The sequence below is a fragment of the Syngnathus leptorhynchus genome, chromosome 6, assembly GCF_054491065.1.
Source record: "Syngnathus leptorhynchus isolate UIUO chromosome 6, UIUO_Slep, whole genome shotgun sequence".
NCBI classification, from domain to species: Eukaryota; Metazoa; Chordata; class Actinopteri; order Syngnathiformes; family Syngnathidae; genus Syngnathus; species Syngnathus leptorhynchus.
In genome coordinates, this window is record NC_141200.1 from 5,585,802 (window position 1) to 5,603,166 (window position 17,365).

Below are 17,365 nucleotides of genomic sequence, written 5' to 3' on the forward strand. Positions count from 1 at the left end.
TCCAGAATTCCATCCCTAATCGATAGACATTACCGACAGATTGATCTCAAAGCGGTAATAACTGGTCCGGGCCGTTTCCCCTCAGGTATGAGTCAGCTTGCAAAACAAGTTTAACACTCTCGCTTGCCAATCACGCTCTCATATTAACCCCAAACACACCCTGGCCGACTAACAGTGACGAGATCACGCTCGGTAAATTCCTGTCACTCATATCATCTGAATGGGACAGAGAATAGATGATGTGATGTCCTGAACCATTCCTTCACAAAGGTAACACCCTTCAAAATAATTTCAGTGCGTGAAAGACTAAAAATAAAATACCGGCATTTGGCAGAAGCGAGTCTGAAACCCTCCCTACGTCTCGTGAAGACTTCCAACGTCTTGTAGGGAACCGTCAGACTTATTTGGCAATCACTTATCCTTCCTGTCACTGCGCTTTCCCGTGCGGCCTTTCGCTAACACACCCTGCTGCGCCGTCACCGTTGACTCATCTTTTGTTTGGGGCCTGTCTTGTATTGACACGCAGCAAGAATTGAAATTTTTTTTAGGGCGGTGACAGTTCACACAGACGTAACAATTAAGACTTGGGAACAAAATTGTAACACATCTGCTCACCCGCTTGGAAGGAAGGAAGGAAGATACATCACATCCACAAACAGCTGAGCCTTAGTGGCAATGGTAGGTCAGCATTTATTCATTAGCGCTAGAAATTTAATTTATGTTTTACAATTGCTAATTTCACTGCTTAATTCATTTCAGAAAAGTATTTTCTATTCCATTTCTTTAATCAGGGTACTAACCCTAACTCATTTATTGTACCCGCTAGGCCTTTTTATCTTTTACTATTTTCTTTATTGACATTTGTCATCTGTCCTTAAGCCAAAACTTGAGTGTTTAATGACTTGTGCTTGAGACATAGGAATGTTAACGAGACTTAAAATATTGCCCAACAGTTGGCAGTGTTTATTTTTCTTCACTGATGGGTTGGGTGGAATCGCATCCTTCGACGTGATATCAAATTTTAACAACCACTTGCCATGTTTGGTGGACAATTAATTGTAGAAGTGAAATCGAGAACATGTTTTTGTCAAAGGGTTATATTCCAAGCAAGCACACAAACATGCAGGCATATGCAAACTTGCTCTTTGCTTGCTGTTAGAATACTGACTCATAGCAACACACTCCAGATAAACGTTGGGTGTGGAGTCACCTAACGACTGCGCCACACCTTGTATCCATTTGCGGCTATTCACACACAAGCTCAAATCCCAATTTAAAATCTACAAAATATATGACGATGAACTTCTGTAGTTTTGTCATGTACGTGCAGTATTTTGTACATGACGGACAATAGTGGGAATCAAAATACACTTTGTATTTTGTCTTCAAGCCACAAATATATATAGATTCACAGAATATTTTATCAAAACATGTCAACTTTCAAATCTTTTTTAAAAACAAAGCATCCTGGCTTTTATTAGAACTTTGAGGACAAAAAACACAATATGACTCATTTGATGAGCCAGTTCGGCAGGAAAGACTGTCTGCATCCTTGTGCACATACGCACACACACTCGCGATCAATGTGTAATCAAACTTTTCAAACTAAACTAAGATAAGCTATACCAAACAAAACTAATACCAAACTCCAATATGTCGCTATGGAGGGGTGTGCCTAAAAAAAATAAGATTGAGTAAATTATTGAAAATGACCCTCAAAAGTAATCATTTAGCAGGATGATATCACAGAGTGGATTGCTTGTGCAATTTCTTAATGGGATCATTGAGTCTTTAAGCAATGTAGATCTAGAGAGTTGCACACGATGACTAATCCAGACGGATGTCTGTGTTGTGTCTGGGGGCGTGTGGGGGGGCATTTTTGAAAACAGGCAAGACAAGAAAGCAAGATAAAAACGTGGAAAATAAAAAAACAAATGCACTTTCTTTTATTACTGTATTTATTACCAAGCTATTTTATTATTTTGTAGTCTCTTTAAACATCTAATAAGTCACAATTACATGAGAAAAGTGTTCAGCTCTAATGTACAGAATGACTTAACTAAGTTATTAAACTAATTCAGTGTACTTTTATCATTTAAAGATGTACCAATTGTACATTTGTACCTAAGTCATTGACAATGTGAACAAATACTGATGCACAACTAAATGTTTTATAATTCTGAGTCTTCAAAGTAGGCCCCTTTTGCCTAGATAGCAGCTTTGCACATCTTGTGCATGTTTTCCCAGTCGCCTATATGATGTCGATGATGTTTTATGACCAGTACATTATTCAGATTGATATCTTAACGTCTCCAACGTCTTGACTAGTAATGCAGTTGGGAGGTTGAATCCAGGCTGTGGATTTCATACTTCAAAGTTTTAAGGACATGAATTGAATCCATGCTTCGACTTGAACCTGAAAAGCCCAAAGTATTGTTTTTTACTCAAGCGTATTGTTTTTTACTCAAGCGTCTGTAAATATGTTGTTACGCAAGAAGCGCTTCGCTCACCTGTGCGCGTCAGGCGCGGTCCAGTGTTCTATGGCTCCGCCCCCTCCTGAAGCACCTCTCCTGAGTGGGGAAGCCTCAGTACGCCTCCACTCCCTCATTCCGCGAGCACCGCGCCTGGACGCGCTACTTTTTTTTCCAAAATGAGCTCCGTGGCCTCTGAGAATGTCTTTCTGTCCGCTCTGCAGCCCAACACTTCGGTCACCACCTACGGCCTCCCGACCGAGATCCATCTCGGGAGCGGCACCTCGATCTCCGACGAGATGGCGAGGGCTCGCCGGGTCCAGCAGCAGGTTCAGATGAGGTTGGCCGAAAAGTCCACACTTCCGCGTCACAATGGCTCCGCTGTCACCTCCGCCATGTCAGGTAAGACAACAACTAGTCCGCCCGCCACTGTTGTATTTCATGAAATCCGCAATTTAAAAAAAACACGTATAAATTTAGAATGACCGAAATGCACTTGAGACACCTATTTATTGCAATCCTATATTGTCATATTGAGAAAAAAAAATAAAAAAAATAAAAATTGTATGTGTGAGCATAGGGACTTAAAAACATCCCATATCTGCACATTTGAAAGCCCCACCCCCTTAAAGTGTTTTGTTCAAATTGATAAGACAGCCTGTACTTGAGCAATAAAGTTACATAAATGTAGAAAACAAGCCGACATCCTCACAGGAAGCTTAAGAGCCTTCAATATAAGTCAATTTTGTGATCATTTATACTACTCAATGAAAAGATCATTACAATTAAGTTGGTCTCACAAAAACATTTGCTTTGCGTAGTGAGGCAACAATTCCAAATGTCACCAATAGCAGTGTGAAGTTAGCATGAAATCGGAATGTGTCCGTTCAGGTTGCCTGCAGGTTATTGCCACACACCAGCCAGAATTTCTTTGCAAGCTGAGCATTTCAAAGGGTTAATGTATAACAGGCTGCAACAAGCATGGCTTTCATCAACGTTCCTGCGATAGCAGAGTGAGATGAACGTGCGCCTCTGGGCAGCCCCTCCGAGTTCCTGCTCTCAGTCACGATAAGAGGCGACAGTGGTACGGAAAAACGGACACCTCTAAGGTCATGCAATCTTGAGTTTTTAGTGACCTTGACGTTATCAAGAAGCTCATGTATGCACACGTCACGGTGAGGTACTTGCATAAACTCGGAGTCTCCAAAGGGGAAGTGAAAGGTCATGAGTGAACTTCCTTAAGCTGTGTATCGTTTGTTCACTTGATTCTTTTAATAAAGCTCACGTGACCTTTTTAAAATGATTGCTTGTCTAATGACAGCAGCTGAAGCTTCAAGTTCTTTATGTACACTCCAATTATCCTCCTAAACGTCTGGAATGCAGCATTTTAGTGTCGATATTTCTCTGGATTAACTTTGATGCACGTTTGAGGTAAAACATGACCGCTCGGCGAGAAGGATCACTTCCAGTTGCGAGTTGTTGTATCAACTGGTAGAAGACACGCCCATTACTGAGAAAATAGGAGCCAGTGTTTAAAATAGGAATTTAGAAGAAAAGTCGGTCCTCCCGTGTTTCCTGTACACTACACGCTTCCTGTAAATAGCGAAGTCCGAGGGAGGCACTGGCAACAGTCATTGATGACTTTAGACGGGAGTGGGGGAAAAAAATGAACAAGTTCAGAGTTTGAAATGGTGACGGGGCACGTTTTTATGTGCGATGTCTCAGGTGTGCTTGGGCGTTGACACTTGACGCGGGGGGGTGTTAGGGACGCACCAGTCATCATTCTTCTCAGTACAAACCGGTTTGTGTGTGTTCACGTCTTATCAAATGTGAAGCGACTCCTCATGTCACTTTTGCTCTTAGGTCGATGAGACAGACTTTCACGTTCGGACTGGCCTAATAGACGTTAACTTAAGTCCAAGCGCTTGGTTGTGACTATCCCACCTTTGTTTGACTAAATAGAATAGCACTTGAGCGGAAAGTGTTTGTGCTTTGGTTGTGAAGTATAAATAAAGAGCAGGTTTTCGCCCCGTATTTAAATCGTCAGGGATGCGGGTTAAGTCCCCTTATGATTTGGATTTGGTTATTCCTTGTTTTGATGACTGAATGACTGTATATCAAAATGCACAGTGTTACAAACGTGCTGTGTTATAGTAAAGCCACAAAAATCTCCTTTTGAGACTGCTGATTTAAAATAAGGATTTTTGACATGGCTCTTGTTTGCCGAAAAGGTCTGAATAACGGCTCAAATTCAAATGGACTTCTCACTGCTGCATTATTGTAATCTGAATCCTGATTTACTAATTTATGCTTACACCAAAATTGTATGTTAAATTTTAATACAAAAAATACATAAAAGGACCTTAAAAAATAATAGCATATTAAAATCACAGTCATAATACGTATTGAAAGGTCTCTTAAAGTTGTTCAGTCTCACTGCTGAGTGTTTATTACACAAACAGAAATGCAAAAATGCATGAGTCTTTTTTTTTTTTTCCCCCAACCTCCTTTGACATCTGAGTGGAACTCAAAGGCTGAGTCAGCTTTAATGAAGCGCCTTGCTTAATAAAGTGAACATTCTTATGAAGAGAAACAGTGATGGGAAGTGAAATGTGTGGGAGGGAGAGCCCTCTTTGGAAAAAACCTCCAATCATCTTTGTTGTTTTTCTGCCTTGACCTGCTTTTTGAAATCACGCCCGCCTTGTTCCTCACTAAAACATTGAACAAAATAACTCTTATAACCATCCTTATTTCAAGTAACAAATGTATTTCAAATAGCCACGTGAAATGTCTTGCTCTACGTCCACATTTTTCTCAAGCCATGTGAAAAGTCGAGCTGAACGATTTAAGAGGCATTTGAGCTTGTTTAACTGACATGACCGCTAGTAATGACGCCTATTTGTTTTCCTCCAGACTACGGTGGGTCTTCCACTATGAAATACCAGACGTACAATCCAAGCTCCAAGGCATCCTACGTCTTCTCAGGCTCCAGGACAATGGTGAGTATTTCACCCTTTAAGCGTGTATTCACAAAGTATGAGCGGTCCCTCTGCTGGCATGTGTGGTATTTCACAAACAGCTGTCAAAAGATCCGTTCAGGGATTTCAAATCCACCTTCTAGATTCCAATTTTACACTGGATGAGTTTGTCTAGATTTAATACTGACATGAAATTTTCATTTCTGTAGAATATCTGAGAAAATAAATACCTTGCATTTTTCTCATGTATTGGGAAACTGACGTTGATTCCTCTAAATGAAGTGACGCATACACGCGCTCCCACACAAGCAGAAGACGGATCGCAATAAGTAACACTCCCTCAACGTTGAAGTCTAACACTCGCTCCCTCCTTCATCTCCAGACACCACAGATGTCCCAGAGGTCCGGTTTCAGCGCTCTCTCGGCCGGTCCTGACATGGCCCAGTTCCACAAGATCAGCGTCGGCGACGGACGACTCAACGGCGGCGGAGGTTTTTACCGTGAAGATGCTCACATGGGCACTTACCAGGGGAACCAGTACCAAGCCCGCCTGGAACCCGAAATGGTCTCTTTGCACACCATGAGGCAGCAGACGATGCCGGGAAACGCTTGGATGGTGGACGGCAGCGACGGAGCCAGCTTGGCCTCCGACCGTGACGCCGGTTTCAGCCGCCAGTACATGCAATCTAATGGCTACATGGGCCAGGTGAGGCAAGGAGGAGGAACCATGACGCTCCCGGCGGGGTCCATGCGCCGATCCCTCAGCGGTACTATCCCGCGTGGCCCGGAGATTGACGTGGGGATGGTCCAGCAAAGTTCCTACAAAGGCCCGGCCTACCGCACCATCAACAGGATTAACAACCGTAACCGGATGAGCATGGGCTCCATGTCGGGGACCCTGCAGCGACAGATGTCAAGCGCGTCCAGCATGTTCGGAGGGGACAAAGTGGACTCGGGCTTCATCGGGCCAGGAATCTCCTCCGGTTCCCAGGGGAATTTAGCCATGCAGCGGCGTCAAAGCACCATGTCCCGGGCCATGTCGGTCAAAAGCATGCAGAGCGTGGGCCGAGGCGTCGACATCTTCAACGGGCAGATGGGGATCGGAAGCTTGGGGAATCTCAACGGGTAAGACGCTTGCCGTTGTTTATCTCGTGTCTAAAAGTTTCATTTGCGTTCTTATGAGATTTGTTGAGTACAACCAAATGTTTAAACTTGCACTCGCCAGGATATCTAAAGATAAATAATAGCAAACTGTACATTTTTGGCAGATCCAAGACATGGATTCCAAAGCTGTGATAACCTTGAGCAACTATTTTGCTGTTTTATAGTATCACAGTATTGCAATTAAAATCCTTCAATGTATTTATTTTGAAATGTTTTAATCAGTGCTAAAATTTGATTCATTTTTAAATGGGTGATAAAGGGCAGCGACAGGTGAAGATGTGATGGTGTCCCTTCTTTCCAAATATGAGTGTTTTCTAGTGCTGTGAGTTCACAGTAAGTGGCCCATGGATTGTGACCTGGCTTCATAGCTGTATGACTGGTTTTGGGTGTGGTAGCTCGATTTCAGGCCTCACGTTTCACACATCCCCACACAATGCGGTTAGCCAAGTGGATTTGCAGACTTCTGTGAGATTTAGTGGCAATTCATCATACTGGAAGAAAAGCCTGAGATTAATGTTGCTCTTTTAAAAAAAAAAAAAAAAAGTCATATTTTGTGCAACAACAGCTACTGTCTTGGATGTAAGTTCTCATGTGTTTCTCAAACAGGATTGAAACTTTGGATATGGCCAGAGCTATCCAGTACCTGAGAGAACCGGACCCCGATTTGCAAGTCCTGGGTGCAGCTTATATTCAACACGAGTGTTACAATGACAGCGACGCCAAAAATGAGGTATGACAAACAGATGAGCTTTGTGGTTTGGAATTCCTCAGGCTAGCATATTATTGAGGAACTCAAACCACAAAAATTCTTTTTGCCGTCATGTTGGAGGTGACGCTCTACTTTTGGTCGGGCGGGTTCCGTACATGACGTTTTGGTCAACAAGGTGTCAATGATGACCGGACACTGTTCTCGCAACTGGTTTTGGTCTGGCCCAGCTGCTTTCAGCTTCTTGTTTGGTGTTAGGAGCTGGCGTCTTAAGAACCACAGTGGTTTACGTTTTACGAGTTATATTTCCTCCCCTCAAAAAAGTACAGAAATGAAATGTGGTGGTTTTGACCATTAGTGTAAGTTGAGGCCAAAAATGAAGGAAGCTTCAGTAAGCTAAAAAACAGCTATAATTTTTTTTCTTTCCAAGGTGCGTCAATCCAAGGGCATCAACGAGCTGGTTAAACTGTTCAACTCTGAGAATCAAGAAGTGCAGCGCTACGCCACCGGCGCCACGCGCAATCTCATCTACGAGAACATGGAGAACAAAGTGGCGCTGATCGAGGAGGGCGGCATCCCCCAGCTGGTGGAGGCGCTCAAGGAGCCTGATGATGAGCTCCAAAAGAACATCACCGGTAAGAATGTGCAGTCGGAGTTGTTGTTCATCATCTTCTTGCCAAATGTCACGTGCAGCTTTCATTTCATTTTCTGGCCGTGTGGACTGCCATCATACCCGCCACACCCATTTCGGGCCTTTTGACTTCCCCCCCCCCCCTTTCGTCTGATGCTCTTTTGTGTCGGCTCATTCAATAACCCAAAGTGAGATGATAGCGACCGCACCTTTATTCTCAATAGGCCTTTATTCTTTCTCATAATATGGGTTAAATGTTCTATTTTGAACAGCTACTTAAAAAAAAAAAAAAAAAAAAAAAGGTTTTAGCTCACTAACAAAATTTACATCACTAACCTGTTCTTCTGCTCCCCCAGGCATCTTGTGGAACCTTTCATCCAAAGATACCCTGAAGGAGAAACTGGCCCGAGAGGCTCTTCCGGATTTGACCGATAAGATCCTCATCCCGCTGTCGGGCAGCGAGGGCTCGGAGGGAATCACGCAGTCGGCCTCCGAGGCGGAAATCTTCTACAATACCACCGGGTGTCTCAGGTGCGCCTTAGTTCATATTTGTCTTGGTTTCTTAAGGCCTCTGCGAAGTGTAAACGTGTCAGTATGACGTCACAAAATGATGTGACTCAAAGGTTATGAGATTATAAAAAGAAACAAGTCATCTTTTGAATAGTAGCTTTCACTTTCACACATTCGTAAAATGTAAAGTCTCTAATTACGGTATTTCTTCAATGAACTGTTTTTTTTTTATCTTATCACAGAGAATTTATTTTGAGCTTTTTTTTTTAAGTTGCATTCATCAAATATTTATTATACGAAGAAAACAAATGAATAAAAAGTCAACTAAAATGAAGCCGAGTTGTTATAAACAATCTAAAAAAAGAAAGATATAAATACAAAACTAAATTTCATAACAAATCCAAAATTTCTATAACCCTGTCTGAGATGTTTATCATTTAAGTACAGATTACACATAAAATAATTTTTCTTATTTGATTCATTTTCTCCTTCATTTTTTTGTCAAATGACAACCTAATGTCTTTGAATTTGTGACTTTGTAATGTTGCAACCTTTACTCTGGAAAATGTGATGGATCAGTTCAGCTGTGCAAATATTTCAAATTATTTTGGTATTGCCAGTCGTTCCAAATGACTTCCCACATGAGCTTATATGGCTCCAAAAATACTCAGTAAGCGCGAGAAAACTGACCAAAATCATTCAAATTCAAATTGAAAAAATATTTTTCAAGGCTTTGAAAACACGTAAACTAAGTTTATCTTGTGGCACTAAAACTAACCAAAATAAAAAAAGTCTTTCTCAATTAATATACGAGCTTTCACAATTAATTTTGAATGTATTTCTTTATAAATAAATAAAAGCCACCTCTTATGGTCTCTCACACATTTGGCAGGAATCTGAGCTCAGTGAATGAAAAGACCCGCCAGCAGATGAGACAAACTCACGGGCTGGTCGACTCTTTGGTGAGATACATCAACGGCTCGCTGGAGGAGAACAAGGCCGAGGACAAGGTGAGCGCACCACAAAGCGCAGAGCTAAGAACTTATCTCGGCCCTTTGTGGTGTCTGTGTGTTGACGTGTGTGTGTGTGTGTCCTTCAGGGGGTGGAAAATGCAGTGTGTGTCTTGAGGAACCTCTCCTACCAGCTATACAGCGAGATGCCGCCATCGGCTTTAATTCATCTGGAGGGGCCGAGCCGAGCCGAGGACTCCGGCAAAGGCGAAGCCATCGGCTGCTTCACGCCTCAGAGCAAGAAGGCTAACAAAGTAAGCCCACGTGACGCTTCCCTTTCTCCTCTTTGAATATCATGAGGTGCTTCAAAACCGTGAAAATGTTTGCACATGCTAGCCCCGCCCACCGAGCTGTCTGAATGACAAACAAAGGCACTGATGGCACCGTGCCTTCGGAACCAAACTCGCACACACACACACGGACACACAATGTAAACAACACAATTCATCTACCAATCAAATTACTCATAAATATTTGTATTACTAATATTTTTTTTTCTTTTGGCCCTTCCCGCCCCCAACAGAGCAGGAACCAGGACCTGTCCACGTTATCCGAGGTGGTCCGCGTTCCGAAGGGGATGGAGTGGCTGTGGCATCCGCAGATCTTGACCTTGTACAACCGCGTGCTGCAGCAGTGCGAGATCAATTCAACCACGCGGGAGGCGGCGGCTGGAGCGTTGCAGAACCTCACGGCAGGAGACAAGCGGGTCAGCGCCGGCCGGGGGGGGGCGGAGACCTCTGACTTTATCCAAATGACGCACCGCTAACGAATTAAACTGAATTGTTTGACTTTGCTTCAGTGGGCGGGAGTCCTGAGCCGCCGGGCCTTGGAACAGGAGCGTATGTTGCCCGTTCTACTGGACCTGTTGCGCACCAACAACGACCTGGAGCTACGTTCCATCACGGGCTTCTTACGAAATTTGTCCCGCCATGCCAATGATAAGAATCACATGGGTGAGTCTAAAGTGACCCACTGGAGAGTAAATTATAGCCAAAATGATCATCACGATTATTAGTGACAATTATTGTTTGGAAAAACATTTGTGTTTTTATTGTACTACTTTTCAATAAGCTATGTGAAGATTTCAGTGGTAAAATCAACTTTTGAAACTGAAAATGACCCATGAACACACGTTCGAACAGATTTTGATTGTTGCCGTTTTGTTTTTCAAGCCACAAAGGTAGTGAACAATCTCGTGGCCAAGCTGCCCGCCGACGGCTACCAGAAGGAGCCATCCAGCGACGTGGTGGTCAACATCTGCGGGATTCTTAACAACTTGGTGACCTCCAGCTCGGTCGCCGCCAGAGACGTGTGCTTCTTTGGCGGCTTGTCCAAACTGGTCGCCATCAAGACCACCAATGACTCCAGGTGAGGCGAAAGTGCTGACATTCCATTTGTGGTGTAGAAGAATGTTGAATAGACAAGTATTGGTGCCACATGTGGTTTGTTATTTTTGGTGTTGTTGCAGTTATGGAAAGATGAAAGCAGCCAAAGCAGCCGCCACAGTGCTCAGCAACATGTTCCAGTACAAGAAGCTGCACAAAGACTACAAAAACGTATGGAAACTCTTCATAGATTTATCAAATTTTTCAAACCATGTTTTAAATTCGTTATTATTTATAGTATATGTAAATATAAGACATGTTTAGTTTTAGAAACATTGCCGGCGCTAATGCTAGTCATCAATGTAAAATCCCATTGACAGGCTCAGAGAAAATTAGCATGGAGGTGATAAGTTACACTACATTACTAGAATACAATCATAAATTATTCTTTTACTACTCTTTTTATTTTAATGTAATTAAATGAACACTGCCCCTCAGAGGCCAAGGTGAACATAACAGCTGGAATTCATATTCATCAGTTATTATTGCTATTTGAATGTATTATTGTTCTTTATTTTGTAGTTATTATTACAAAGTAAATATAAAGTTGAGATTTGGAATTGAATGTTTATTATATATAAGTGTGTTTATTATTTGAGATTTTAATACGCCAATTAATATATTTCCATAATCATCCAAACCCATAGGAAGGTACTCCATATTTTCACTTACATATGGCGTGTTCTCATGGTCAAAACATTTTCGGAACCCCCCACCCCAGTCGACTGAATGGAATGTGTGTTTGTATCCTAGGGAAAAGGTGACAGGTAAATTATGTTTCTGCGTAGCGCTGATGTTAATCTGTGGAATTCTTCCCTTCTACTGTGAAGGTAGTCATTGAAAAATCACACACAAGCACTCATGCGCGTCTCAGCCAAAACTCGAGGTTAACCGCCTGCAGCAGCTTCTGACTTGCCCCACCCAAGGGCGCGGCATTTAGCTTATGTGCTAATGAACAAGTCTTGACAACACGAAAATGCCTTCACTCAAATAAAATCTGTACTGTCTTGTTGTAGAAAAAAGGGAGTTTTGTGATCTATTTCGTATTCCGGTATGTACTTCATCCATGTGTGTAGTGTTGTCAACTACAATTTATGTTTGACTCCTTAAAAAGAATGGCCAGTGCGTTTGTTTTTGCACAACTATTTTCAGAGGATACTTCAATAACTCTTTCCTTCTTTCTTCAACATTACAGAAAGGCTTTACGAGACCAGACTTTGTAAACACGCTCGCTTAAAATGGAAGATAACGTAAAGTAGAAGTTCACTTCTACAGCGGTGATCATCAGCCCTGCACGCCACTGGCCATCGGACGTCTTCTATTCCGACATAATCCAGGCTCTGTTTTTATCGGTCATAATGTTTGTGATATAAACACTCAATTAACGTGAGAGAGAAAGGAGTGGAATATGCTGGAATATTTACTGCTAAGCAAAATGTGAGCTCTAAATTCTAGTGGGGATGTGTGTTTTGTACAAGCACATGTAAAAAAAAACAGTGTGAAGTTATGATTGACGATGACATTGTGGTACTTATACGGCTTATTTGTATATATTGCTTAAAGTTCTACTTAAAAATCATGTTTTATACACTGTAACCAAGGACTTTCTCATGTTGTGTCTTTTGTCACTCTTTATTTTTTTAATATTGTGTATGAACTAAGTGAGAATGCATTGGAAGTGAATGTACTCCTGAGATAACATTGTCTATGCTGTTTGCTTCACAAAGTTTGGGATAATGGTGTGCGCCTCAGAAGATGAACATTTAGTCTCGAATGCTATGCTACAAATGTAAGTTTTGTTATATTGTCTGGTTTATGCAGTTTTTAAAAAGGTTTCAGTAGTAGTGTAAGTGTGCGCATGTGTGTGTGAGATCTAGAAACCGTGCTTTGACGAAAGAATGCAGTCCTAACGAGTTTTCAAATGTGTTTGTTTAGTCACTGCTTTTTATTTTTTGTAAATGATCCATTACATTTGACACCTGTCAAGATATGGAGTCTTTCAATTTTCAGTTATAAAATGACCTGACATCTAGTTAAGTCGTTTCAACTCTGGGGACCGGCTTCTCTTGTATTGAAAATAAAAGTGATTTGCTCTGTGTGAAGCTCTACCATCTGATCTAATAAAGAAACAGATCTGCTGAATGAGGTGCATGTGTAGTTGAGGCTGCAGCGGGCCGACGTGTCGACCACTCCCTCTTTACATATTTTCTCTTGCTCAGACAGGAATGATTCCGGCCCTTCCCTGCTGCACCCTTCTTCAGTCTCCCACTTCACCGTGGCTCGAAATAAGAGCACAAGGAGAGAACTAAAAATTCGATTTGACTTAACCGTGACATCGCTTGCAGTCCCGCTCGGTTAAAGGTCGTGATTATCTCCCAAACTGAAGCTGTGCCGAGCTGCGTTGTTCTGACTTTTGTACTTTGCACTTGTTATGCTCACGGCTGTCTGTTTGTACTTTAGTCTTATCCGTCAAGAGTCTGCCCTCTGCTGGGCACGAAGCAACATCTTCAACAGTGCCATGAATGAAAAATGACAAATACTGCTTTCCAAACACAGTCAAAAAATGGAAAGGAACACGAGAAACATTCAGAGTTTAAACAAATGCACAAAAATGACACGGGACAACTAGACTTCCTAATTGTGTTCATCAGAGGTAAGTGTGTGTGTGTGTCCGGGGGTCAGATGTCCTCCTTCGTGACCAGGCAGTAAAAGTCTGAACGGGCTCCGTAGTTGCGTGCTCCCAAGTCCGACACGTCTATGTCTGGGTTTCTGAGTTCTCGCTCCCTACTGGATACAACCGGGAGGACCGGGGCCTTCGAGGTCATAGCTTTGTATATGGGGAGACGTACTCCTACAAGACCAAGAATCAACACTTACATGCCATGTTCATTGACTGGCGGTATCAAATATTAAATTGTGAAAATATTCACAATTAATGCTTGTAATAAGTTAGCCAAACTATTAAAAATGCTTTCATCATCCATCCTTTTTTTTTTTTATCCTATCAAATATAATTTCAGGACTCTTACCCAGGTCCCCAGCGGGGTCTGTGTCAGAGCGGCAGTCCAGATAGTCAGGGTCAAGGGTCAGCATGGGGTCTTTGTCATCCTGTAGGACGGTTTGGGGGTCGCCCGCCGCCTCGTTGTGGAAGACGACCCTGCGAGGCATGGCCAAGGCCAGCTCCTTCCAGAATGCGGAGGAGGGAGTCTGTGAACAGGAGGACATTTTTCGGAGGACCACTGATAAAGAAAAAGGAAGTTCTACTGACAATTTCATTCAATTTGGATTTACATTTGAAATAGTGTCTTTTTTTTTTTCTTCTTGTCACTTGGTTGCGCTTTCTTACCACAGAGTTGTGCCTCCATGTGAGTATGGTGAGACAGTGTTGATGCTCACTAAGCTGCTGCTTGATTTCAGGCCTCATGCGTTTCAGTTGACCCTCCAGTATGATGACGATGGGCTGCCGGCACAGCTCCAACAAGTGCAGCAGGCCCTGTCTGAGAAAACACACACACGCACATACATGCAGGATGCCACATATGACCACACACACGTGTGGACTCATTCTGAAGTCCTGACCTGAAGTTGTTGGAGCACCAGTCCTGCTCCAGATATGCGTGAGACATCAACACGATGAGACGTCGGGAGCGACTTATGTTCATTAAAAGCTCTGCCGAAGGTTCTTGAATTGCAGTCGCATTGACGGGCAGATGTGAGACAATAAATGATCATCTAAAATTGTCTTTCTCTGGGTTCTTTTTGATACGATGACTTACCCAAGCTAGGCATGATGTCGTTGTCATTGAGATGCACCTTGTGTGCGTGTTTATTCTCCAGGTGAGGTTTGAGAATAAAATTGACAAACTTCCTGTCGTAGTCATTGTTCACGTAGGAGATGTAGGCGTCGTACAACTTGCCATCTGACCAAAACACGTGCGTCAAGTTGTCAATGTCCTCACACGCCCCCGGGGCACTCTTAGCACTCACCGCTCATCTCGTAGTCCCCGTAAGAGTCGCGGTACCACAATTTGATGTTCAGGTGGCACTTGGAGTAGATGACAGCAGCCACAGCCAAGAGGAGGAGGAGGACTAAGGCCCCGGTGACGGCAGCAGTGTGGCTTGGGATGCCTAAGGATTGCAAAAAAAAAAAAAAACAGATTAGAAATCAATGAAATAACTAAAATGGCTGCGCTACCAGAAGGCTTTGGATTCTTTCATCACGAAGGTGAATTTAATTTGTAGTGAATTGTAGCATAGCGATAGCAGAGGTACTCGAGCAAGTTAACAGCCTCATTCATCAAAATGACTAAAATACAAAATCATGTGGAGGTTTTTACTTGATTTCTGAAGGTTGTAGTTGGAAGAAGAATTCCTCACTGTGCAGCTGTACAGTCCAAAGTCTTCCAACTCCTGAAGCTGGACCACCAGCACGCTGCTCACCACTAGCTGACCTCCAGCTTGAAACCTAGCAAGAAAATAAACGGTCACATTCCCCTTGATCTCACACACACACTGTGAAAGTTGCTTCCACTCACCATGAAGAGGTGTTTTGCAAAAGCAAGGAGCCGTTGCTCAGGGGACGGCCATCTTTGGTCCAGTGCAGTGAGGCGTCACATTGTTCCTCAGTCGGGTCCCAGGAGAGCAGGGCGGTGCAATTCAGATTCACGGCGGATCCCACCTGCCTCCAGAGGCTGCTCTGAACCTCATTAGAAGAAAACTTTGGAGCTTTGGAGCACTCTAAAGCTGCGGGAAGACACAAACAAGAGCAATAAACACAAATCCATACGGGTAATTGTAATCGTTCAGACTTAAATGTGAGACGCATGTGGAGCTCACCTTTAACGATTAGGCGCACGGTGAACGAAGCTGTGCTGTTTCCAGGCTGCAAACAGGTGTAGTTCCCTCCGCTTTCGAAAGAGATGTTTGAAAACTCCAGGTAGTAATTTCCCTGCTGGGCACTGAGCTGCTGACAGTCCTTCAGCCAAGCCACCCGGGCATGAGGAAATGGCTCCAAGGAGCAGTTGAGCCGGTATGGGGGGTCCTGTTGTCCCGCATAGAGTATGCGTTCTTCAAAACGGTCCTCATCAACACAAGCTTCATGTTGATTTGCAAACACAGGAGAGTTACACGCTGACTTTTCTTTGCTAAGAGGCAAACACAGCGATTCTGGAGATCAGGGTTAGAGTAGCGTTGGATAACAGAGCAAATTTGTTGGTTTAGTTTTAGCTCAAAAAGATGAAAAGGAAGGACATTTTCACTCGAGTTAGCGAGTATTATTATTATTTTTCATGAACAGAAAATGTAGTTTCAGTTAGTTGTGTTAAAGACACCTAATTTAATTTTCAGAACTTTTCGATTATTTACTTTTATTAACTATAATAATATTGCTGGAGACTAATCAACCTTTTTAATAAGTTATTGGGGATCAAATCGTGACATGCATGAGGGTATCAACTCTAAGTTTGCGTACATGTTGCCGTTAAGTTTTATTTATTAGAACAATCAAATTCAAATCAACATTGCAATGTAGAAGAATGTTATTTTCAAATTGCAAAGGTAAATATACCTGATATTACAACCCAGATTCAATTATTGTTTGTATTTGTTTTTTAAAAAATAGATGGGAAGTTGACACAATGACAACTTATCGCATAATAAGAATACAGCACCACCAACTTTGAGGTATCACTGTTTGCGGACCAGTTGGACGGGCTATCTTGCGCATGCGCACATTCATTGTGCAATGTGACCAAACCTACCAAATAACCGGCACGACTGGCCCTGGCTGATTGGTCATAGATTGTTTTGTTTTGTTTTGTTTTGTTTTCTTGTGGCCTCTTTCACACACAAAATACCACTCATCCGGGTCCTAAGTCCAAATCTGGTCCTCTGTTGCCAGGCAACAGCACGTGACTGCGAGACAGCTAGCTTGACCCTACGTAGATAGCCAATTGAACAGCTCTAATTATTCTACTTTTAATGACGGACGTAGACATAAATAACACAGTGTATGACACCATAAGCAGAAACCTCTCCCCACTCCAACTTGAGTCAACAAAATGTGTTATTTAGGGCATCCTTACCAAGCGAGAGGACAGAGTTGGTCCGCAAAGACGAGGTCACCAAAATAAAGGCAACAAAAAAGAAGACCATGTCGTCCGTTGTCCTTTCCCGCTTACAAAAATGGAGAACCGTTTAAAGTCCAACTCTTTTGTTTGTTTTGTTGTTTGCTACAAAATGGTAACTTTACCTAACGCGTAGTAGTACGGATCGAGTCGACTGCGCAGCCGTCCGACACCTGCACTTGCACCTGGAGAGACATAGGAACCTCTTCCTATTGGCTGTGCCTTGTCACGTGGTCTTAGCCGGTAGTATCACCTGCTTTCCATAATAGGACGTTTAGTATTGTAGTTGAAATCTGGTCTGAGCTCAACCTACAAATTTGTCAGAGGTGGAAAAAGTACACATGCATAGTAAAATAGTAATGGTTGACCCAATAATTAAAAAAAA

The 17,365-nt window shown here is 42.7% G+C and overlaps 2 protein-coding genes across 3 annotated transcripts; one reads left to right on the forward strand and one right to left on the reverse strand.

Annotated features, from left to right (window-relative positions):
- The first annotated feature begins 538 nt into the window (after positions 1-538).
- Positions 539-12,997, forward strand: LOC147055539 (plakophilin-3-like). 2 transcript variants are annotated; one of them, XM_085913763.1, is made up of 14 exons: positions 539-678; positions 2,696-2,873; positions 5,385-5,470; positions 5,832-6,574; positions 7,220-7,343; positions 7,750-7,954; positions 8,307-8,481; positions 9,353-9,470; positions 9,560-9,724; positions 9,994-10,176; positions 10,270-10,423; positions 10,643-10,838; positions 10,939-11,026; positions 12,051-12,997. In XM_085913763.1, the coding sequence occupies exons 1-14, from the start codon at positions 676-678 to the stop codon at positions 12,090-12,092; spliced, it is 2,460 nt and encodes an 819-aa protein (XP_085769889.1). In that variant the 5' UTR covers positions 539-675; the 3' UTR covers positions 12,093-12,997. The 2 variants fall into 2 exon arrangements, with proteins under 2 accessions (XP_085769889.1, XP_085769888.1); XM_085913762.1 differs by lacking the exon at positions 539-678 and having other exon boundaries at positions 2,320-2,873.
- On the reverse strand, positions 12,242-17,243 carry sigirr (single immunoglobulin and toll-interleukin 1 receptor (TIR) domain). Its single transcript, XM_085913765.1, has 10 exons — positions 16,939-17,243; positions 15,692-15,949; positions 15,391-15,598; positions 15,193-15,320; positions 14,843-14,983; positions 14,632-14,775; positions 14,435-14,537; positions 14,202-14,352; positions 13,885-14,062; positions 12,242-13,706 (listed from the first exon to the last, which is right to left on the reverse strand). The coding sequence occupies exons 1-10, from the start codon at positions 17,006-17,008 to the stop codon at positions 13,534-13,536; spliced, it is 1,554 nt and encodes a 517-aa protein (XP_085769891.1). The 5' UTR covers positions 17,009-17,243; the 3' UTR covers positions 12,242-13,533.
- Positions 17,244-17,365: the final 122 nt, after the last annotated feature.